Source organism: Gobius niger (genome assembly GCF_951799975.1).
Source record: "Gobius niger genome assembly, chromosome: 16".
Classification (NCBI taxonomy): domain Eukaryota; kingdom Metazoa; phylum Chordata; class Actinopteri; order Gobiiformes; family Gobiidae; genus Gobius; species Gobius niger.
Genome location: NC_136867.1, coordinates 21,880,516 through 21,903,862, shown reverse-complemented (window position 1 = coordinate 21,903,862; position 23,347 = coordinate 21,880,516). Strand labels below are relative to the sequence as shown.

At 39.8% G+C, this 23,347-nt stretch overlaps 2 protein-coding genes across 3 annotated transcripts; both read right to left on the bottom strand.

The window, feature by feature from the left end:
• Positions 1-151: 151 nt before the first annotated feature.
• Positions 152-8,567, bottom strand: galcb (galactosylceramidase b). 2 transcript variants are annotated; one of them, XM_079573468.1, is made up of 17 exons: positions 8,384-8,567; positions 6,978-7,046; positions 6,837-6,900; positions 6,532-6,645; positions 6,065-6,204; positions 4,852-4,890; positions 4,564-4,691; positions 3,461-3,616; positions 2,549-2,673; positions 2,333-2,460; positions 2,123-2,212; positions 1,955-2,044; positions 1,627-1,771; positions 1,087-1,267; positions 617-780; positions 413-489; positions 152-323 (listed from the first exon to the last, which is right to left on the bottom strand). In XM_079573468.1, exons 1-17 carry the CDS (start codon positions 8,552-8,554, stop codon positions 180-182), a joined length of 2,025 nt encoding a protein of 674 aa, XP_079429594.1. In that variant the 5' UTR covers positions 8,555-8,567; the 3' UTR covers positions 152-179. The 2 variants fall into 2 exon arrangements, with proteins under 2 accessions (XP_079429594.1, XP_079429593.1); XM_079573467.1 differs by lacking the exon at positions 4,564-4,691 and adding an exon at positions 3,844-3,974.
• A 3,829-nt stretch (positions 8,568-12,396) lies between these two features.
• LOC306975801 (GTPase IMAP family member 7-like) lies at positions 12,397-16,605 on the bottom strand. The gene is made up of 2 exons (XM_079573561.1): positions 16,563-16,605; positions 12,397-13,423 (listed from the first exon to the last, which is right to left on the bottom strand). The coding sequence occupies exons 1-2, from the start codon at positions 16,576-16,578 to the stop codon at positions 12,453-12,455; spliced, it is 987 nt and encodes a 328-aa protein (XP_079429687.1). The 5' UTR covers positions 16,579-16,605; the 3' UTR covers positions 12,397-12,452.
• Positions 16,606-23,347: the final 6,742 nt, after the last annotated feature.

The following is a 23,347-nucleotide window of genomic DNA, read 5'->3' as shown; positions in this document are numbered from 1 at the left end:
GTTTTACAGTAAAAAAAAAAAAATGCAGTGCTTTGTTCCATAGTAAAATTCCCTGTTTCATTTACACAATGACAATAATTTATAGCAATTAAAATAAGTCAATTCACAGCAGTGTTCTCCGCAGTCATGTGAGTACATTTCAGTGTCAGTCGATCCAAAGTCACAGGACATTTGTGCATTTACTCTGCCTCAACAACAAAGTTATCAAACTGAGCCAGTTCAAAAGAGTTTGTCCCAATGGCCGCCCAGCCATGTTTGGGATTGAGCACCACAGCATTCTTCCACAGTGGATATCCATTCAGAAGCCCAGACGCATACTGTCCCTGAAAAATAAATATATCATTTGGTCAGATAATCTTTGGTGCCTTTATGATGAAGATAAATAAAATCTAAATAAATAATAATAACTTACTTGGACTTTAAGTGTCAGTGTGTGCCAACCATACGCACGGGTACCAGACTGGCCCTCTGCCAGCACAGTCTGACCAGCTAGAAGGAAACAAATTTAAGCTTTACACTGTGTCAAGCCATAGTAGCCATAGTAGACATAACAACTTAATAGTATGACTAACAACACAACAAGTACTGCTCCATTAAGGGCATTAAGCCTCCTCACCCAGGTCATTGGTAACTTTGTATGTTCCGTCTGCAAACACCCAGTAGAAGACTCCTCTGGCGCTGCGGATGGACTGGCCGCCTTTGTCCACTCTGGCCGCAATGAACACGCCGCCGGTCTTCACCTTCTCCATGAAAACGTCACAAGTCACTGTCACATTCTGCCTGGAAGAAAGCAAAAAAAAAAAAGGCCCAATTTTAAAATCTAGTTGCCGATCAGGATGCGAAGAAATATTGATGTTATGATATGATTATTTTTCACATTGTTTACCTATATAATATGTGGGCCACTTTATAAAATCAAACTTTCTGATGTAAATGCAGTATCTCTTTTCCCTTCTGATTCTATTATAGCAACAATTATCGATCTAAAATGTAATGCTGGTGACAGCTGTTATCATGATATTTTCTAATAATCAACTATTCATTATTAGGGCTGGATAATAGTTGCGAGGAGTATTTCTTACTTACCAGTGCCAATCTCCAATGACACTAATGGTCTGATCGGCGTCTGTGGCCCATGTAATCGGCATTTGAGTGATCGTTTGCCTTAAAGTAAAAACATGTGGTCCGGGATCTGTCAGATTGATGTAGTATTCGAATACTCCAGTCTGGTCGGCGAAGTTTGGTGCCTCTGAGAAAGGAGGGTTTTCTGTTGGGACACCAAGACAAAACATTAATGATATTCTTACTTCAAATCTATCTATCCTCCATTAAGTTCATTTCACTTTGGTAGCACTTATAAAATCTATTGTCTCATAGTTAACCTTGCGTTTTACTTCTGACTTTTTCCCGGCTGATTTAGGCTCTTCATTTACAGTACATATTCTATAATATGTCATGTTGTTCACCTAATAAAAAGCACATAATCAGAAAAAATGAGAAAAAAATCCCACAGTGTGCTTAATGTAGCTATGTAGAATGTTTATAATTGTTGCTGCTTTCTTATGCTCGTATTTTTTTTTAAGTCAGTATTACAAGGCAGCAGAATTGAAATACTGGTGTACTTACTGTTATCAAAATCGTCTTTGTAAACTTTTGGAAAAGGTGCAGAAGGAGGTGGATCGGGATAGCTGCCTTTCAGGCCAGTTGTTATTGTAGTTATGGTGTAAACTTCATCCTCTTGTAAATTCAGAGTAAAGGCTCCAGCCACAAGCTAGAAAAAAGACACACGTCATGAGTTGGAATAAACTTTGCCTAAACTATTACAAGTATGGTGAAAATTTTGACTTTCTTTAAATCTAACTGGGACAAGGAATGAAGGGAAGCTTTAAGAAGGAAGAAGAAACCCACAAAGTCCAGTGTAAGATCTGAGAAGCAATGACTCATGCTGCCTTACCTTTATGGGACTAAGCTTCTCAAAAAAGGCTGGTTTCTTGGACTGGAAGTTGAACTGTGATCGCCAGACTTGCAGCTCCTTGATAGAAGCCTGAAAAATACGGCAATAACATTCAAACTAAAACAAAAAAGACATGAATGTTGTTGTTTTTTACTTAGTGGAACTTACAAATGAACCATTGAGATTAAAGGTTGCATTTTGGGCCGTCACGTTAAAAGGAAGAAGTGGAGGTCTAATGCAGATGGAGTGATCGTGAGTCTGTGGAGAAAATTGTTAAAATATGGATACCTTGCATTACATTACAATTCTTCCTAGAATCCAATCCAACATGGCCAAAACCTCAAACACATAAGATTTAAATTTACTGTATATTTGTACCATTGTCTCTATAACAATTGTGAGATTCCCTTTGCCGTCAGTGAGGGCGACGTAGCTTCCTCCTTGCGCTAAATGGCCCACAGTCTGTAAGTAGGTCCACCCGGGCTGAGTAAACTGCGTGGTGTGGGCTACAAAGAAGACAGGGTTAAAAACATAATCCATGTTGAATGATACAGTACAATGGGATCATCTTTTAAATAATAAAATAAAGCAGACCGGTGATCCAGATGGGAGACTCCACTACATAGTTGTTACTCCAGGGCTCCTCAGCCGTCATCAACCCGTCACGACCAAAAGGAAGGTCTTCATAGTAACTGGCGATTAGATTCCAGGTAATGGTTCTGTAACGAAATAAAGGAAGACACTGAGAGACTTAAGCAGAGTGGTTTTGAAGAAATTACTGTACGTACTTTGACAATAGTAATGTAGTTTAAAAAATAAATCAATAAAAAGGGAGGGAACACATGCTCAAGTATAGATTAAAAAAAAAAAAGCACTTATGTAGAACCTTAAAGCAGTACTAAGTAACTTGTTTCCCTCCATAAATCCTTTTCGTAGTCCCTCTGGGGGTAATACAAGTGTTAATGAGATGATTGGGGGCTCTTTCATCTCCCCCGGTGTCTCTTGCCAGAAAATCACAAATGCAACTTTGCTGCCTACGGGTTGGAGTCACAATACACACTAATAGAATCACGAAGAAGAAGCTAACAGGCTAACGGGCAAAGCTAACTACGGGCTAGTGCCACTTAAACAGTATTTACAGCCAAGTTTGAATGGAAAAAAATAACTCCATTGTGTAATTGGATGTACAATATCCCTCTCTCCCTTTGTCTTTTCTGTCAGCGTAGTATTTACTCTCACGGACAATTAATGAGTAAAAAAACGCAACGTGCTACGACACCTGCAGTGGCGCTTATGGCCTCTAGGGGTATGAGTTACTTAGTACTGCTTTATCTTTTAATCCTCAAAGGTATTTATTTGCGTTATTTTGAGTTAACTTCAGGGGTTAAGTTTGAACTCCATGCTCAAACTCGCATTGATGTTATTTCAAAATAACCAGTACAAGTAACACAGTCCTTACAACAAAATCTAAACTCAAACACTCAGTTCGGTCACTTGTAAACTCACGACGTCATGAATCCGTTGACGTAGTTCTGGTTGAGAATTCGGGCCCAGCAGCCTCCTCCCACCTCGTCATTGAAGCTGCTGTAGTCCTCTGACGACCACAGCGGCTTCTGTGACTTCAGAGCGTCCTGGACGGTGTTGGTGCCCGGATAGTGGGCTCTAAAATCAATATAATAATAAAGGATATTTCAAACATTCATGCGAGACCTACACAAGACACTTGATAATATGTACTCTGCAAAACAACTCCCCACCGTCACTCACACTTTAATCATTTAACCAACTTGAACCATAACTTTACAAACCCCTGTTAGTAGCCATGCAAGAGAGCTACAAGAAAACACGCATTCGGCCAGAAAGAACAACCGGCTAAGTGCTCGTCCTACCCCAGGACATCTATGGCTGCGCTGAGCTCGGGGTCCTTCAACACAGACAGGGCTATGGGCTCCCACAGGTTGTCACTAGCTACGATTCTGACGTGCTCCAAACCCTGCTTATCCAGGGTGTACCGCAGCAGCTACAGGCAGTGACATACCAGAAGAAACAACAAAGACAGAACCAGAATGGTAATTAGATGTAGGAGTTATGGTGAACTTTAAATGATCAAATAAATGATTAATGAACATGCAGAAGTGAACTAGGGCAGCAATTTTAAGAGAAACATGTCTGAAAGCATGAATTTTTATAAGCCGCTAAACTAATGCATGAAGTATTTCAGAACATGTTGCTTTTAATGTAATTGCACATCATTTTGCTGCCCTAAAGTAATAATTAGTTAGTTATGGTGAAAATGGTGAAATCATTTTAGGAAAGCAGAACAGTCCTGCTTTAAGAATTGAAATGTTGCCCCATAGTGCAGGCCTGTTACTGCAAACAGCCACAAACATTAATCTTTGATCCATGTTGATGACACAGTGTGAAGTTACGTAAAACTAAGAACAGGTGAAGAGTATACAGAAAGAAAAGGCACACCCTGGACCCGTGATTTCCTCACCTGACTGTCACATGCTCAGGCCGTGCCGACATTATACAACAACACCAACCTGAAATAGGACATACCTGTACCTCTCGCTAAACTATCAGTCGTAGCTTCTTCACATACTCACCCGATGACTTTAACGGCCTTGTAAAGCCCGGGGTCTACATTAACACTGCTGGCGATGCTCCAGTCGCCGTCTGCAGCGATGATGCCCACCACTGAAAGATCAGCTTTATCCAGAGTGTCCCGGAGCACCTCGACAACAAACACACTCTCTCAACACCCGCCTATTTTCATCACTCTAAACAATTATTTAAAATCTATCAGGTGTGCCGGACGGGTCAAAGCTTAATGTTGGTGGCTGCTTCTCATTGTGTCTGTGGTGTATGAAATGACATCAACGTGAAAGTCTTACCTTTATATATTTGCTGTCAAAGTCCCTCTCATTCCAAATCTGACAAATACAGGAAGTATTTTAGGATTTATTTCACATCCACATAATGCAGTACTATATTGTTTTAATGCTAAAGAAAGAAGACATTTTACCACATGAGAATAAATTGTAACTTAAAGCTGCATTACGTAACTTTTTATATTGAAAGATATATTTTTGTGCGTATTTTACCTTGTAGTGACCCAATGGCTGTATGAGTCGTTAACATAGCGCCTTTACTTTCAATCTGGGTCGTCTCAGTAACACTTTACATTACGGGCCGGTAGGTCCTTGGTACTTACAGTGGTACTTATGGTGGTATTTACACCGGTAAGTCTAGGTACTTATTGTGGTTCTTACAATGGTACTTAAGGTGGTAATTACAGTGGTAATTCTAGGTACTTATTGTGGTACTTAAAGGATACTATAGTGAGAATTACAAGTTATGTACTTCTAGATAAAGTGGTAACTCATAGTAACGAAGGTTGTACGTCTTGTTTTCTCTAATGCTGTTTTATGTTGTTTTATAGTCACACAATCCTAGAATTTACATCTGTATGTAGAAGTACCACATTTACTACTTATGAATTGCTGCTGTAGTATTCTTGAATTACCAATAAGTACCATAGATGTATCACTGAAACTACTAGAAACTATCATTTAAAGTACCAAAGTACATAGAAGTATGACCTTCATTACTAAGAGTTACCACTGCATCTCTTAGTAATGAGAGATGCAGTGGTTACCCTGTGTCTCCCTAACCCCTAACCCTAATTACTAGTAATTATGACTTTTAGCACCACAATAATAACCTGGAATTACCACTGTAAATATTAGTACTTACCACTGTAATTACCACTGTAAGTACCACTATCAGTACCACTGTAAGTACAACTGTCACTACTAGTAATTACCACCATAAGCACCACAGACTTACCGGCCCGTAATGTACAGTGTTACCGATTTGGTACATGCTTTAATCATGGTCTAAACTTCAGTCCTTGTCTAGACCTATTTAAGTCATGGTTTAGTACTGGTTTAGCAATAGTCCAGTGACAGTCCTCTTCAAACAAAGGAATGTAGTATTTTCACAAAAACGTCAACAGCAGGGATTAATGTGTATCAAATGTTTCCATTGTTTGCTGCTGCTGTTGAAATGCAATGTTTTGTTACCTTTGAGTGAATAAATACGCACCCCCACATACTGAATGTCAAGGTCGTGGTACTGCTTGGCTCCGAGGATCCAGCTCACCACATACGAAGCCGTGATGTCGGGAAAGTCGTACGGCCAGTTCTTGCCATGTCCGACCCATCCCGGAAAGGCCCACGGCAAACCTCAGATAACACAGATAAAAACTGTTACAACTTTAACCTTGACACGGTCTTTGTCCCAACACAGCACTTGTCATTTTGTTGTTTTCATATTCAAAAAATTGAGCTAGTTTATGAAGAAATGGAAACTTGCTTAACTCATATATTGTATGTTATTGTTTGCAGTTTACAGCTCAGTATTAACATGGTAATATGGCGGAAATAGCTTTATTACTATGGTATAAAGGTGGACTTAAAGGGCTTCAAAATTGCTATGTCACTGTTTGGTTATCTGAAACTATAATTGGAAAACAGATGAGCAGCATGAGCAGAGAAAGACAGTGTTACTACCTATAAGAGTTATGTTGGGGTTCCTCTTCTTTGCTTCTTTCATGAGCCACCACTCATAGCCTCGGAAGAAGTTCTCATCGTCTTCATAGTGCATGTGTGAAGGCTCTGTTCCATCTAGAAAATCAAATACAAGTGCTTGAATTCAAAACTAGTATTAGGTATGCAAAAAGGAAAAAAAAAAGAAAAATATACTGTATAAGGAGTCAGCTACAACAAAACAGGACAAAAACAATTGTTGGAATACCATTGTAAAGTGAACTCTCCTGTGGCTAAAATGCAAAAGTGACAAGGCCATAAATACTCACCTGTAGTTTGGGCGTCTCCTCCAATCTCAACCTTTAATATGTGCAACGCTGCCCCAAAGTTTGGCTAAAGAATGGCATAATAAAGTTTAAGAAAAATGTTTTGAGCTGACATAGTAGTTGAAAAGATAAGAAATGTTTTACCTTAAACAGGTAGTCGAGAATCTGGCTACGATAAGGCTCATCGTAGTTAACCAGTAGTCGAGTTGTTGCCTAGGAAACAAAGGGAGGGGGAATCAATGAGCACATTTTCTATAAATAAAAAAATATATTATAATTTCAACGTTATGAATTTATTGTGTGTCCTACATCGCACTAAAACTTCATGAGCACTCAGCAAGTATTCGGGACTCTACTCTTTACTCATACCCACGTTGAATAAGAAGACTGACATTTAGAGGTACTTTGAGATTTGGATGACTTAACGTCTTAATCCCAACCTGTACCACTTTTCGTCACATTTTAGAATGTTTTTTGGTCACATTAAAGTCAGTTTTTCGTCACATTTTTGTCACTTTTTTGTCACATTTTTGTCACTTTTTATCACATTTTTGTCACTTTTTCGTCATATTTTTGTCATTTTTTCATCACATTTTTGTCACATTTGTCATATTTTTGTCACATTTTTGTCAGATTTTCATCACTTTTTTGTAATATTTTTGTCACATTTTTGTCACTTTTTCATCATATTTTTGTCACTTTTTTTAATCACTTTTTCGTCACATTTTTGTCACTTGTTCGTCATATTTTTGTCACTTTTTCATCACATTTTTGTCACTTTTTCGTCATATTTTTGTCACATTTTTGTCATTTTTTCGACACTTTTTCTTCATATTTTCGTCACTTTTTCATCACATTTTTGTCACTTTTTCGTCATATTTTTGTCACATTTTCGTCATTTTTTCGACACTTTTTCTTCATATTTTCGTCACTTTTTCATCACATTTTTGTCACATTTGTCATATTTTTGTCACATTTTTGTCACTTTTTCATCATATTTTTGTCACTTTTTTTAATCGCTTTTTCGTCACATTTTTGTCACTTGTTCGTCATATTTTTGTCACTTTTTCATCACATTTTTGTCACTTTTTCGTCATATTTTTGTCACATTTTTGTCATTTTTTCGACACGTTTTCTTCATATTTTCGTCACTTTTTCATCACATTTTTGTCACTTTTTCGTCATATTTTTTGTCACATTTTCGTCATTTTTTCGACATTTTTTCTTCATATTTTCGTCACTTTTTCGTCATATTATTGTCACTTTTTAGTTTTTCAGACACGTTTTTGTTTTAGTTTTGTCGCTATTTTGACGCCTTTTCAAGAAGCTTTTAGATTTGAGTAAAGCCAAACTGTGCTCGGTTCAGGTGGGGGTTAAGAGGTTACCCAACCGAGGTTAAGTAAAAGTCACACTTATTTACACCAGTATTGAAGCCACTCTGCCCATCTCTGTTGAAGATATAAAAAAGGCTAATATATATGTTTAGTCATTCAACTTAGAGAAACTAAACAACCAGGAAGTGGACCAAAACAAAGTCCCTCTTCACTCACCCCTCCGCCGCTCAAGCCTCCGATCCCGTCAAACACTCGGCCCAGTCCGCCTTTATCATCGAGCGCATAATCCTCACATTCACTGGTGTCTAAAGTCAAACTCAGCAGCAAAAACACCAGCGCAGCTCCTCTGGGCTCCATGGTGCTGCTGAGTGCATTGTAGAGAAGCATGAAAGCGGCGCTGTGTCTGAGCTGCGTCACGTGCCGTTACACCGGGGTCACGTGGCTCATGAAAGTTACTTTGTTTTTAAAGCAATGGATAAAAACATTAGATATATGGCAAATAATTGTGTTCAATCAGTGGCAGGATTTTTTTTTTAATACAGGAAAATTAACTTCGGTGTCAACGGAGTAAAGTTTTATACTTTATGGCCACACGGTGTCACTGTTGTCCACTCAATGTGTTCAGGTTCATGTCGATTCTTGGCAGGTGATGGATGACTGATCTACAGTTCATATGGTGTGCGGTTGGGTGGATGAAAGCTTCCTTGATTGATTTCACTGGTAATTGCTCCTTTTAAATGATAATATAAAGAATGCCTCACCCTTATTCTTAACCTAATTTGTGTGATTTAACAATAGACGAAAAGTTAAACCACAACATTAGAATAGCATAATTTATTGCACAAAACTTCTTTTAAACATTTCTGCGTTATGATACACAATAAGTGGATTGGATGTTCGAAAAATGACTTGAAAATCACTCCATGTCCCTTGTTCCATTATTATAACATTATTATAATTTCTTCTCAAATTCATACGTGTTTTACTGTTAACTATGTGCAGAACTGTCATATTTAGGCCCAATACGTTCCCAAAAATAGTGGCCTAAGTGATTAATTGCATCAGTTCAGAGGTGGGTAGTGTTCAGTTACATTTACTCAAGTACATGTACCTGAGTAACTTTTTTGAAGTAGCTGTACTTTTGCAAGTATTAATAACAAGTTAGAGGAAAAAAAACTACATCTGGAGAACCTAAAGTCTAAAGCCTGGGGACGACAGTATGACATTGTAACAATGTATAAAAGCAGAGGACTTTTTGTTGTTATTTTGGTATTTTTTTTGTATCTGCAGTTACCAAAGAGCTGCTTATAATACGACCTATGACATGACATAACTGCATAAACAATGCACATTGTTGCACCCAGTCTGGTTTGTCCCGTTTCTTACCAGGGATTCACATCAGTAAGTAAGCAAGAAAGTACGCAAGCATGTAAATAAGTCATTTTACTCCTAATGTGTTTGCTTTCTTTGTTTTTCATGATAGTTGAGTCAATTTACTTTATTTAGAATAGCTTATAGTAATTTACACTGAGTCACAATGAGTCAGATGCTATGAATATTTTTTTTTTTTGTTCTGACAGGAAATAATTGTTGTCTTGATAATTTTAGTAACATGAGTTGTCATTTTTTCTTCTTGAATGACTAAGCATTGGATTGGATGTTCGAAAAATGACTTGAAAATCACTCCATGTCCCTTGTTCCATTATTATAACATTATTATAATTTCTTCTCAAATTCATACTTGTTTTACTGTTAACTATGTGCAGAACTGTCATATTTAGGCCCAATACTTTCCCAAAAATAGTGGCCTGCAAGTGATTAATTATATATCAGTTCAGAGGTGGGTAGTGCTCAGTTACATTTACTCAAGTGCATGTACCTGAGTAACTTTTTTGAAGTAACTGTACTTTTGCAAGTATTTTTTTATACAGCACTTTTTTCTTCTACTTGAGTATTATTAAAATGAAGTATGTACTTGAATCAAATAAAATAGTAATGTGCGACACTGTGAGTAAATCTCTCAGTGAAAAGTCGTGAAATGAATGTATTTTTCTGTTTGATTGTTTACTTGAATTATAATAATGATTTATTTTAGATTTTATTTGAATATACTACAATTTACACATTATTTCATGTTTTGTTTCTCATCTTTTATGTCACTACTGAAATGTAAATCCAACAAGCAGTTACTCCTCACAGTACTCAAGTAAAATGTTCTCAAAGTACGCTTTTACTCTTACTTGAGAAAATATTTTTGGATACTCTACCCACCTAATCCAAGTTTATACAGGTATAAGCTCGGATTTTTATTGAAGCTTGATCTTTTATATCATGATTAGGCCACTATTTATTCAATCCATACACTCAGATTGTCACCAACGCTTCTCTGGGGCATTTTTTGTGACCATCAATCAATTATTTACACACCAAATTCACAAAAGCAAGGTGGTCAAAGTGGTATGGGCATGGACAGAATGACATCCTATAAACGATCTTATAAACGGTACAGTTTGGATTTGACATTTCCTTGAGAAAAGTTGGAACAATATTGCACTCCCCCTCACTGCAAGACACATTTATTCCCCTTCTCTCTCCCCAATGAAGGTTGTGAGGCAAACTGAGCCTCTCTCTCCACCTCCGCTCGTAGTCCGTCCTTCCTGTACTTCTCCTCTGCCTTTTGTTCTTTCAACAAATATTTCTTTTCCCTTTTGGACATTTTCATCGCTGCTTTGAACATCTTTACTGTATAAAACTTCCCCGCGTTCTCCGTCACCATCCTGTCTATTTTGTCCAGCAGGTCATAGGTCTGTTGGGGATCGCTTTCTTGGTTGTTAAAAACGTGGTACCTCCCATAACAAGCGTCTATTAGCTGCTGGAGGTCTTCACTCTTCGAAATAAACTGCTCAATGGTCATTTTTTTCAGTTTGTCACCATGCGTGAACAAAACAAGTGAGAACCTCGCCGCGTCCATCCCAAACGCCTTCTGTATCAGTCGGACAGTCTCTTTCTCCTCCTCCGTGAACCTGCCCAGCCTCAAGACCAGCAAAAAGGCGTGTGGGCCTGGCGCCGACATGGAGACGCACGTGGTGATCTTTTTCAAAACTTCTTCCTCTGTGAAATTGGTGTCAAACAGTCCGGGTGTGTCGATCACAGCCACGTTGCGCCCTCTGATGGTCGCCTCCGACTTTTGGCATCGATATGTCCAGGATGAAGAGGATAGTTCCGATTCAAACTCCTGTCGACCCAAGATGGTGTTCCCGGCTGCGCTCTTCCCGGCTCCGGTCTTCCCCACGAGGATCATCCGGAGCTGGTCTTTTTTCTTTTGCTTCTTGGATCCTCCTATAGATAAAAGACACGGTTGTTTCACATTATGCATATTTTTATAGTAACGTATTTCCATCCCCCTAACAGATCCCCACAGGGGGATCCAAATGACTATTTCCAGAAAACCTTTGCTACGACACAAGTGGTGAAAATTGTGGAGAATGGATGATATATTGGTAAAGACATTTTGACAGAAAATAATGCAGAAGATATAGGGTTATATAGAGGGAAGGCATTCCCTACGGTCACCTCTGGAAAGGAGAGCTCAGAAATAAGAAAAGCACTGTCAGGAGGATATAGTTGCCAGAAAATCTCCAGGAATCACTGCTGAGAAAGTTGTAGAAAGTAGCATTGCCACAAACTATAATTAAGGGAAGGAATATTAATTGATGGCACTGCAAAAACAAAGTTTTTACCATGTCATCAGCGGAACCATTCACACCCATGGAAAGTACTTTCGGCCATCCACAACAATTGTTTCAGAGTCAGGAGTGACACAGCAAGATAGATGCTTATTACAAAATCAGGCAACTCAATAATACTTTGTACATATATTTAATAAAGTTCACATTCAACAAAAATAATATTATACAGCATCATTTACAAATAATCATTTGAAATTAACACAGTGAACAAACAATAATCACTAAATAGTAGTGTGGTTATTGAAAATACAAATTTCTGCATTATATGGTATGTCAATGCAGACTTCAAGACAGAGGGATCGTCGCTCAGTCGGCCTTGGGATAGAAGAGAGGGAAAACAACTCTGCTTACTCAATTAAACCTAAAGGCCTACTTCATGTTATATAACAACTTTTATCTTGAGATACAATTCTGTATTAAATATGTTGATTTAGCAATCAAATATATGCAGTGTCAAACATCAACAGTACTTTCCTATAACAATCAACGCACTGAAATAGCAAAGTGCATCCAGAGATTGCATCTGAAATATCTGCTCACTGCATGCGACATCCCTTGGACACATGAATGGACAGCGCCCCTACACCCGCCCCCACGGCCGCTCCAGCTGCCATCCCGATGGCCAGCCCGATCGGGCCTCCTGCAAGTCCCAGAATCCCCCCGATGGCGGCACCACAGGCTGTCGTCACGGCAATGACCGGGGCCGCCGTGAACTCGTTGGACCTCTCGGCTCTCATCCGCGCCTCATTGTGATACCTCATGTTGACGTTGGTTTCCTCGTGGTAGTAGACTTTCTGGTTTTTGCCGTATTTCGCTCTCAGTTGCTCCAGCTCCTTCACGCGCTGTTCCTCTAACTCCTTCCAAAGCCGCTCTTTCTCCTTCTCAATGGCCGCCTCTGCCTTCTGAAACATCTCGTTGGTGTAGAACCCTCCTCCGTTGGCTTGTATCATCTTCTCAATTTTATCCAACAGTTTATACGTTTGTTTCTCGTCTTTGATCTCGTTGTTGAGGACGTGGAAGCGGTTGTGGCACCCCCGGACAAGCTCCAGAAGATCGGCGCTTTCGGCAATGTAGGACTCGATGCTTTGACGCCGCAGCTGATCGCCGTGCGTGAACAAAACCATGGTGTAGTTGGCCGCGTCCTCCCCGAAAGTGGTTTGGATCATTTGGACGGTATCTTTCTCCTCCTTGGTGAACCTGCCGAGCTGTAGACAAATCAAAAACGCGTGCGGCCCGGGCGAGGAGAGGGATATGCACATCTTGATGCGCTTCAAAACTTCTTCTTCGGTGTAATTGGTGTCGAAAAGGCCCGGGGTATCGATTATAGCGAGTGACCGACCGCCGATGAATCCTTTTGCTTTTTTGCATTCCGACGTCATGGAAGCTGGGGACAGTTCGGACTCGAAAGCCTCCCTTCCCAGGATGGTGTTTCCGGCTGCGCTCTTGCCCACTCCGGTTTTGCCGACCAGTACGAGCCTCCATTCGCTCACGTCAAAGCCCTTATAGCCTGTCGGACACAAACATTGGCAATTTTCAGATTCTTTAAAGCGATGATGCCAGTTTTTCAAATGGAGGAAGGAGCCAGAACAGCATAAAGGCTACCGATTATGACAGTGTTTCAGAACTGTGGTTTTCAAGAACATCCTCATAAGATACTTGGCTTTTCTAATAAAGACTAGACCAAGACCAAATCCGGACAAATTAGGACTATTGGCACAGTCCGATGAATCAAGACAACAGATAATGGTTAATTAAAACGTCGGTCTTGTGTATCAAGAAATGTCCAGCTGTCTCGATTTACCGGACTGTGCTTATTTATCAACCTTGTTATTTGTAATTGGATAAACACAACGTTAGAGCTGGGCAATTAATCACTACAAAATCAAAATCGCAATCTCAATATTCATTATAGGTCCTCATAATCATCAGGTTTACAGCCATTTCTTTGGCAGGATCAGCGACTAGTCTTGGAGTTTGGAGAAGACAATGGGAGATTTTTGTGCGTCAAATTGAACTGGAGGAAAGCATTTGTTTTTGTTTGAGCTGAGGTTTGTATTAATGGTGTGTCTAAGTTCATGGATTAAAGGGACTATACGGAGTTTAAACATGTTAAAACGAAGTATTTTCATCCACCTACATGTTCCAGCCATGTCCTAATGTGTAGAATGAGCTCAGACCTGTTCACCACAACTGCCTCTAAAATCCTGCACTCAAAGAGGGGTTAATTCGGGTCCGAAGTGCAGTCATGCATGAGCTTAATATAGAAGCTGCAGTTACGCATAAGACCTGAGGTGGCAGTAGTGAGCATAAAAAATGACTCACTTGCATCTAGCCCCTTTAAGATAAGATAAGATAAGCCTTTATTGATCTTACAATGGAGACATTTACTTGTCACATACAGCTCTTAGAAACAAAAAACGATTAAATAGTAAAATAGTGGTATCTTATGCACAATGACTACCAAGGACTTTGTGGGGACAAAAGTATAAACAGTAAATAATTAAGTAAACAGACTATAAACAAGAAAGTTATAGCAGTGCAGGTTTAAATCATAGTGCAAGTAGTTGATAAAGTGACGCAGGTAAGTGATTTAAATACAGGGGTTATTGCACATGTTACAAAAAAACACTAAAAACATTTCTGTTGCTGGATCGTCCAGCCCAACATCATGTCATGGCAGCCCTGATGTTGGTGCTACCGTTTGGAACAGAATATATTTGTAATCAAAGAGCCACATCATCAACACTGACTCCTGCCCCGAGAGAGGACCATCATCACATAACACAATCTGAAAACCACCAACTTTGATTCATACATTTGATTTTTGTCTTACTACAACTAAAACAGTTTGCTAAACCCATATCATGGCTATGGACGGCAGGACGGCAGTGACCGCCCCGATGAAGACGCTGGTCGAAACACGTTGGCGTGGCCCATGTCAATAATGGACATTTAGTCTACTTTTTTACACAGTGTTGCCTCGGATCTCTTGTTTTCCTGTCGTTCACAGCCACGGTTTGGGTCAAGCAAACTTTTTTCTGTTTTAGCATAGGTTTCGGACGAGATTCCTTGAGAGCGCCTATGTTTTTTATGCTTATTCTTAAGTTAAGTTAGACTTTATTAATCTCTGTAGAGAAAGTTCTTCTCTTGAAGCACTCACCCTTCAGTATGATCTAAGTCTTACTATTTATTTGACCTTGAAAGGATCCCAAAGTTCATAATCTTTTTTCAAGGAGTCTTGGTCCCAGTGAGGGCCCTAAAGGTAGAGGTTACAAGCCCCTGCACGGACCAATCCAAAATGGAAATCAAAAAACCCCGATCGGTTATTTTATATTTTATTCAATTAATTTGGAATAATTTTATTCAGAAAAAAAGAGGAACTCATGATTTCCCACTTCAATAACTTACCAGTAGAATGTGTTGAGTCTACTTCAACAACACATCTTTTATCACATGAGGAGCAAAACAAAAGAGCCAGTGCAAAAAAAAAAAAAAGAACATCTTAAAGGAAATCTGATCTGACTGCATTCTTCAGTCACGAGTGTTAGAGGATAACATTAAATCGCTATTTATCATACTGGGTCAGGCTGTACAGTCGTACTATCTCTGTCATAGCCTTGACTGTGGTGCTCAGGCGCCCACTCTCTGCCACTGAATGCTTGCGTATCAGTATGACGCTCTGAGAGGGTATTTATCCCTCTTCTGCGGGACCCGGAGACATGAACTCGAGACATTGCGCTAGTCCTACCATTCAAGTCTGTCTATGCTTCCACAGAAGAGGGATAAATACCCTCTCAGAGCGTCATACTGATACGCAAGCATTCAGTGGCAGAGAGTGGGCGCCTGAGCACCACAGTCAAGGCTATGACAGAGATAGTACGACTGTACAGCCTGACCCAGTATGATAAATAGCGATTTAATGTTATCCTCTAACAACGAGATGCAAAATATCAAATCAAAGAAAACAGCACAACAAATCGGGATGTTTGCTAATGTTGAGTAAAACCAAAACCAAATTATTAAGTTAGAGAAAAAAATAAAAGCTCAATCTGGTGAACCTAAAGTAAAAGCCTGGAGACGACTGTATGACATTGTAACTATTTATAAAAGCAGAGGACTTTTTGTTGTTATTTTCTTTGTATCTGCAGTCACCAAAGAGCTACTTATAATACGACCTATGACATGACATAACTGCATAAACAATGCACATTGTTGCACCCAGTCTGGTTTGTCCCGTTTCTTACCAGGGATTCACATCAGTAAGTAAGAAAGTATGTAAGTATGTAAATAAGTAATTTTACTCCTAATGTGTTTGCTTTCTTTGTTTTTCATGATAGTTGAGTCAATTTACTTTTATTTAGAATAGCTTATAGTAATTTACACTGAGTCATAATGAGTCAGATGCTATGAATAATTGTATTGTTTTGACGGGAAATAATTGTTGTCTTGATAATTTTAGTAACATGAGTTGTCATTTTTTCTTCTTGAATGACTAAGCATATATAATTGTATTGGAGTATATTCAATTTTAACCTCACATAAGCTGAGCACTTTCCCACACTTGCCCACCAACTCTACAATCTACTAATTCACTCAAGCTTCTTATAATTTGACAGATATTTTATATTTTTATATATATATCTGACCTGCATATCCGCTCATGTTGAACCCGTATCCAGTCAATGGAAAAGTCCTCTTGCCGTGTTCTGGTCATGAATGGCCTCTCTGTCACCTGTTTCTCTGAGCTCTTTAGACACAGCAGTGGGCGTTTCCTCTGTTCTCTGACAAACCAGTCTTTCAGAGCTCAAGCGGAGCAGCATACTTAACACAAGAGTCACAGCAGGATGAGAATACAACACTAATGTTATGTCACCTTTGGTCCATGCAATTGATTTACGTTTACTGAAAGAAGAACGTTGATAGAGTTCATAGAAATATTTTGGGGAAAAGACAATTTTATACTTTCTTTTTGAGTTTGTTCAACTGATCAGTGACAGATTTGTGAACCCATTATTCTTTTATTTCATAATTAAATAGGAATTCTCACATGAGGTATAGACAGAGTGACATTTCTTGATTTAGTCGGTAAAGTGGGCAAAGAGACTGTCGGCTTTCTCAATCAAGACACATCCATCATTATTGATTCATAGCAAATTGTTTAAGTCATGCTCAAAAGTACCTGCCAAGTATGATTTATCTATTTACTTGCAAATTTTTAGCTTTAAATAATAACATTAGAACAAGTGAAACGTTTAAGTTCAGTTTTGCTTTTGTTTTGCTTCCAGTGTGCGTAACTAAATATCTCTAAACCTGTTCAGTGTTTTTTACCGGTAACGTTGACAGGACATCGCAAACATCTTGGCGATTGGTGATAAGTGACGCAGTTTCGGTTTTCAGCTCTGTCAGGAATATGATGTTGAGATGACTGTAGTTCCTGAAACAGTATACCCATGAGTTAGTATTGCATTGTAAAGGGCATAAACTATAACAAAACAATCCTTTATATCATAATTAAAAAATAAAATAAAATATATGTAATTTGCTTGATCGTTTAACACTTTAATTGTTCAACCTCATCTACTTCATCAACTAGATGGTCAGCTAGGGGGTCTCGGGTCCGATTCCCACCAGGACGGAGGCTTTCTGTGTGGAGTTTGCATGTTCTCCCCGTGTCTGCGTAGGTTTCCTCCGGGTACTCCGGTTTCCCCTACCACTAAAAACATGTACAAAAGGCCAGGATGAATGATGTGTGTGTGTGAGTGAATGTATGGTGGTGGCCAGCATTTCTGTCAGTCTCCTCCAGGGGAAAGCTTTACCACAGAGTATGGAGTGAATGTACAATTGTCTCATGTAAAGTGCTGTGTGACTATGTCTGTGAAAGGCGCTATATAAATAAAGATCTTTTTTCTTCTTCTTCCGTCATATTTCCAGAAATCTTGGGAAATCTTCATTAAAAGAAAAGACCATAATCTTAGACCCAGATTAGCCACTAGAGGGGGCTGTAAGGTTCCATTCAGGACGAACCAACACTGGACAAAAAAAACATGTCTGTGTGGGAGTCTTCCACCTAATCAATCCTGTGATCACCTGTAAGACCTGATTAATTGTTATCGAATGGAAAACTTTCTATACTGCAGGGTTTTTTGTAAATAGTGTAAATACAATATATCCATGTTTATCTGTTTGTAAATAATTGTTGTCTTGAGGATTACGGATGGCAAGTTGCCCATGGCTAAATACGGCGCATTTACACAAAGTAACTCTATGAGTGTTCATTAATGCGCACCGTCCTCTCCAAATAAACACGAAAAGTAAAGTAAAGAGAGATTGAAGCAAATCAAAGTGAGCGAAATGTTGTTGGATTGACTGTTTTTGATATTTTAGCTGTGAAAGGCACTAGATATATGTTTACTTACTTTCCACTATACTTTCCTATTTAGCTTGTATACATGTATGTCCTGAGTAAATTGTCCAATAAAAAAGGTAAATCATTACTTTATGTGCAAAGAATGACACAATAATAATATGCAATGATTCAGTTGTTATTGTTGTCATAATCCATCCACTCTCACCTTCATACTTGGATTATGACTAATGTGTTCTTTCCTCACCTCTGGAGGACATGTCCTCGTCTTCACCACTAGATGGCAGCATTGTCTGTGGGTTTCGTCGTGCGCTCCCACAAAGCCGCACACGCTTCCCGCTGCTCGCTCAAGTGTCCGGTATTTACATTTGGTAATTGTGCTCCTGTGGCTCGATTGGGCACTCCAGAGCTCTGTTTCAACAAGCCACAGCCTCTGCATCACAAATTAATGTTACACACACACTGGTCAATGAGCTGTTTACTTAGAGACTGTTGCGCACACTGCTCTGTAACCGGCCTTACTAATCACTGCGGCCATACCTGTGAATGAAAGCGGAGGGCGGGGGAGTTTCTTGGTAGAATACTTAGGTGAAGAGAGTGATTCGTCAATGGCTGAGTGCTTGGAGGTCCCTGGTTGGATATTGGGTTGTGTGGAGCCTGTATGGCCTCCCTGTGTCTGGGTAGGTTTCCTGTTTCCTGCTATGGCGCTCCTGTTACCGCCACCAGTCTAAAACAAGCACAAAAAGCTAATTCCTCCATGAGCTATAGAGATCTGGAGAAGGGTTCGGCGGCTTCACAAGCTTCTCAAAGACCTACAGTGCGCCATTATCCATTCACTCAGCACACTTGAAGATGAGGATAATAATACCGTGGGAACTGACTGACTGACAGGGATCCTGCGGCTGCCACCCTGCGCCAATGGGCCACTTCTCCGATGGTGATGCAGCTTTTGTCACTTCACCTCTTAACGTGCTCTGTTCAGGTGGGGGGTTTCTCCAGTGTGGCATAACCCAAATCTAAAAGCTTAATTTTTTTTTAACAGTGATGAAAGCGAAGATGAAAATGCAACAAAGACTCTTCCATAATGTGACAAAACAGTCACGCGTCACTTTTGTAGGTCTTAGCTTTCAAATTAGACATTACAATGTTGGTCTCCAGTTGAGAATTTTTCATTAAAGTTAATTAAAGTTGAATTGGAGAAAATGCGCTCGGTTTTGGCGGGGGGGGGGGGGTCAGAGGTTAACACCCACCTGTTCACAAATGTAAAAGATTCTTTAAAAAAAGCGTCAAAATAGCACCTAAAAGAATGAAAAAGCAACAAATGAGTGACAAAAGAAGCGACAAAGGAGCAACACAAGAGCAACAAAAACGTGCCAAAATGCAACAATAATACAGCAAAATAGCGACAGAAACATGACCAAACCACAACCAAAAAAACGATGAGAAAGCCACAAAGAAAACAGACAAACACACGACAAAAAAGCAACAAATAGAGACAAAAAAAATGACAAAAACGTGGCAACAACCAGGGGCGCCGGAAGTGGGGGTGCGGCAGGTGCTGCAGCACCCCCTGGTGGTGAAGCTTGAAAAATTGCAATGAAAATAAAATGATAGCTTATAAATATATCTGGTTGCTGTTTCATTCTGTTCCACAACATTGTAAGCCTAAAGCCTTGTTTCGGTGAAGGATGAAGAGAGGGATATTTCAACCTGGATAGACTCAAACAGACAAAAGCAGCGATTAGGAAGATTTATTGACATGTATATTAGTTTTGGCGATCAGAACCCGGCGGTAACATCGATGTATGAAAGTCAGTATGGATGAACAGCTTGTAGTTAGGGATGCCTTCCCCCGGAGCCTGGACACTGGTGGTGGTATGGAAGACCCGTGAAGATGCAGCAGGGAGAAGCCGTGGATGGAAGAGGCGGAGATGGGGTGGAGATGGGGTGGAGGCGGGTCGCAGCGCAGCTGGGAAGCAAACGAACCATAATTGCTGGGGCTTAAAAGCGGGACCGAGGGCGATGATTGGCTGCTATGGAGGTGCGGCTCTTACGCTGATGGGCTGAGGTGGAGGTGTGGCCCTCTCTGAAGAGATCATTGGCTGGAGGTATGTGATGCTGAAAATTGTCTCCCAGGTTGAATTAACGCCTAGGCTTCATTTTTACTATTAAAAAAAACAAACATTTATTATCTGCAGTGCATATTGGCCAATCAGATTTCGTAAGCAATTGCATATTAAACGCAGCGCCCCTTGCACCCCGCACCTCCTGCCAAAAGAAGTTAGGATCAGTTTTGATGGCCTTAGCATTCAAATGAGGCATTACACTGTTGCTCTCCAGTCAAGAAGCTTTTAGATTTGGGTAAAGCCGAACCAGAGAAAATGCACTTGGTTAAGGCGGGGGGCGAGAAGTTAAATCTGGCTCTCATTTTTATTGTTCCGAAAAAGGCAAAAACCCTGGGAAAATTGAGAAGCGATCCTCAGTAACTTTGGAATAGCTCCCTATGAATTTACTTCCTGTTGCTAAGTCTCTTCTTAAAACCGGTCTGTTCCCCCTAGCATTTTCTTTCATGTGTGCAGCACTTTGGCCAATCACTTTGGTGTGCTTTTTCTTAAGTGCCTTTGAAATTTGGATTGCCCATGGACAAAACATCACAGGTCTCTGAAGAGATGCCACCTGGACCACAGTCGCTCCATCACCAAATCAAACCCTCTACATTAGATTGCAGGTGGACATGTTTTGTTTGTTGAAATTCCTTGTTGCTGCTACAAAATATGCGAGTGTGTGATATAAGAATCGTATGGCTTTCCCAGCTAAAATCAAACGATATAAAACACAATCTCTTCTGGCATATTCTCACATTTGAAAGCGTGTGTGACATGTGTGGGGTGTACGTCTCAAAATGTGTCGTGAAGTTAGTTGTATTTTTAGACGTCGTAAAATGCAACCTTTTGTTTCCCCGCCCGTCTGCCTCCGCTGTTGTTGGCAGGTGCTTTCATCGAAGTCTGAATGCGTGAAATCCACCATTTAAATCCAGTCCGTCCTGTCAGGGGGCTTGATGCTTTAAGTGGCGCAGGTTTTATTCACAGGCCAAACGTTTGTTTCCCCCTTTGCTTTTGTCAGAGTTCCATTATTTTCCTCTTGATCAAAATAATGATTCGATGTTTACGAAACCTAATGTTGAAAGCATTTCATGGAACTGAACAGCAATGTCTAGTATATGCTCAAAAATATAAATACATTTGTTAAAAAAGAACATTCTAAGTGAATTGGATGGATGAGTCATGACTGAGTTGTGGGATAAACATGTTGCTCGGAGACAGAGAGACAGGTAATGGGCAAATGCTCTATTGACTATGGGCGGCGCCATTCATTGTGCCCGCCCCTTCTCATATTAGTTTACATAGGGCTACTGCCAGTTATGGACACAAAGTCGTTTTCAGGCCGTTTACAGAAACAGTGCAGTGTTGACTTGTTGGTGCGAAGGAACATTTGCCTTGAAAATCCTCAATAAAAAGCCTTGACGATACCACCACTGCAATATACTTGAAAAATACAGTACTAAGCTTCGGCAACCTGATCAGGTACTCCGATATTCGCTTAGTACATGAAATCCTTAATGATGCTGCCCCACCCTCCTTAAAAACATATGTACAGCTGTGCTCTCAACTAACATACAGAGCGTTAAAGAGACTATACAGAGTTTAAGAATGTTGAAAATATGTATTTTCCTCCCCTTCATGTTCCAATAATGTCCTAATGTGTAGAATGAGCCCAGACCTATTCACCACAACTGCCTCTAAAATCCTGCACTGTCACTCAAAAAGGTGTTAATTCGGTCCGAAGTGCCGTCATGCACAAGCTTAATATAGAAGCTGCAGTTACACATATGACCTGAGGTGGCAGTAGTGAGCATAAAATGGTTAACTTGAATCTAGCCCCTTTAAGGTCTGCAATGTTCCTAAAAAAAAGTCCTCTCTCAATAAGCCTTTTCCTACAAAGCCATCATAGTATGGAATGGGCTCCCAGACAATCTTAAGAACAAGCGTCTCATGGGCGGTCAAAGACCGGCTTGTGGACCACCAGTCCTGCTCACACTAAATGTCCAAGACAGGTATTTGGCCATCAGATGACACCCTCACAGGTACCATCTGATGGATACCAGATTACAGGTGTAATAAGTTTATCTTAAGTGTATGTGTTGACTTGCCAATATTGCACCTTGTAACTTGCACTTTGTATTTCATATTGCACTTGTAGTTGTAAATAGACTTTTGTTATGTAGTTTTCAATTTTGTTAAGTAATTTTAATTGTGTAGGACTACAAATTAGCATAGTGCTAAATATGGTGCGACCATCTTTTTAATGTAGCTGCACACTAGCCTTTCAATTAACTCAACTAAATTAAAACATCAGACATTTTACACCAATCAATCTACTGTGCATCAGATTATAGCGGCAAACATTCCCCCTCATTCTCCACTTGAACGGACTTTGTCATGACAAAGGAAATGCCACAAAAAGTCAGCATAAATGTCATTAAACTCCTTATTTGTAAATGGTAATACGCATGCCTAACCAAAAAAAAAAAAAAGAAGTAATATTGTGCTCTAATATGTTGTTTGTTTACAGCTGGAGCATTGTTTCACCAAGCTTCTGAAATGTCAAAAGATCCAGTGTTACATTCATTTTTCAATAAGATTCTATATGCTAATATTGATGATGGGAGAGTGTAACCACTGAATAATAATAATTCATAATTTAAGCTACGATCCTTTTGCTGTCATAGCCACTGGACTAAAGATGTAATGGAGAGTGGAGCAATAAGGCTAATAAGACACCGGTTTAACTTGATTGTCCTTGAGGCTAAATCTCCTGTGCATTTAATTAACCCACCAACATGCCCCGGGCAAGTGTGCTTAAAGTGACTCCGAGCCTGGGTCAAGGGCACTATCACAGCTGTTAGCCGAGAGCAGCCAAACATGAGATGATAATTAGCTTTACATGTTTGTCTAGTGACTTCAAATATTAGAGCTTCCTGTTTCCAATTAGGCTTACGAGAGATTT

What these genes read in the sequence shown, in the direction of transcription:
- galcb (XM_079573467.1), bottom strand. Translation starts at nt 8,554, where the DNA reads ATGCTTCTCTACAATGCACTCAGCAGCACCATGGAGCCCAGAGGAGCT. An exon ending in AGGAGACGCCCAAACTACAG is followed by an intron (nt 6,646 to 6,836) that starts GTGAGTATTTAT and finishes TTGATTTTCTAG; the next exon opens with ATGGAACAGAGCCTTCACAC. An exon ending in CCCCAACATAACTCTTATAG is followed by an intron (nt 6,205 to 6,531) that starts GTAGTAACACTG and finishes GTGTTATCTGAG; the next exon opens with GTTTGCCGTGGGCCTTTCCG.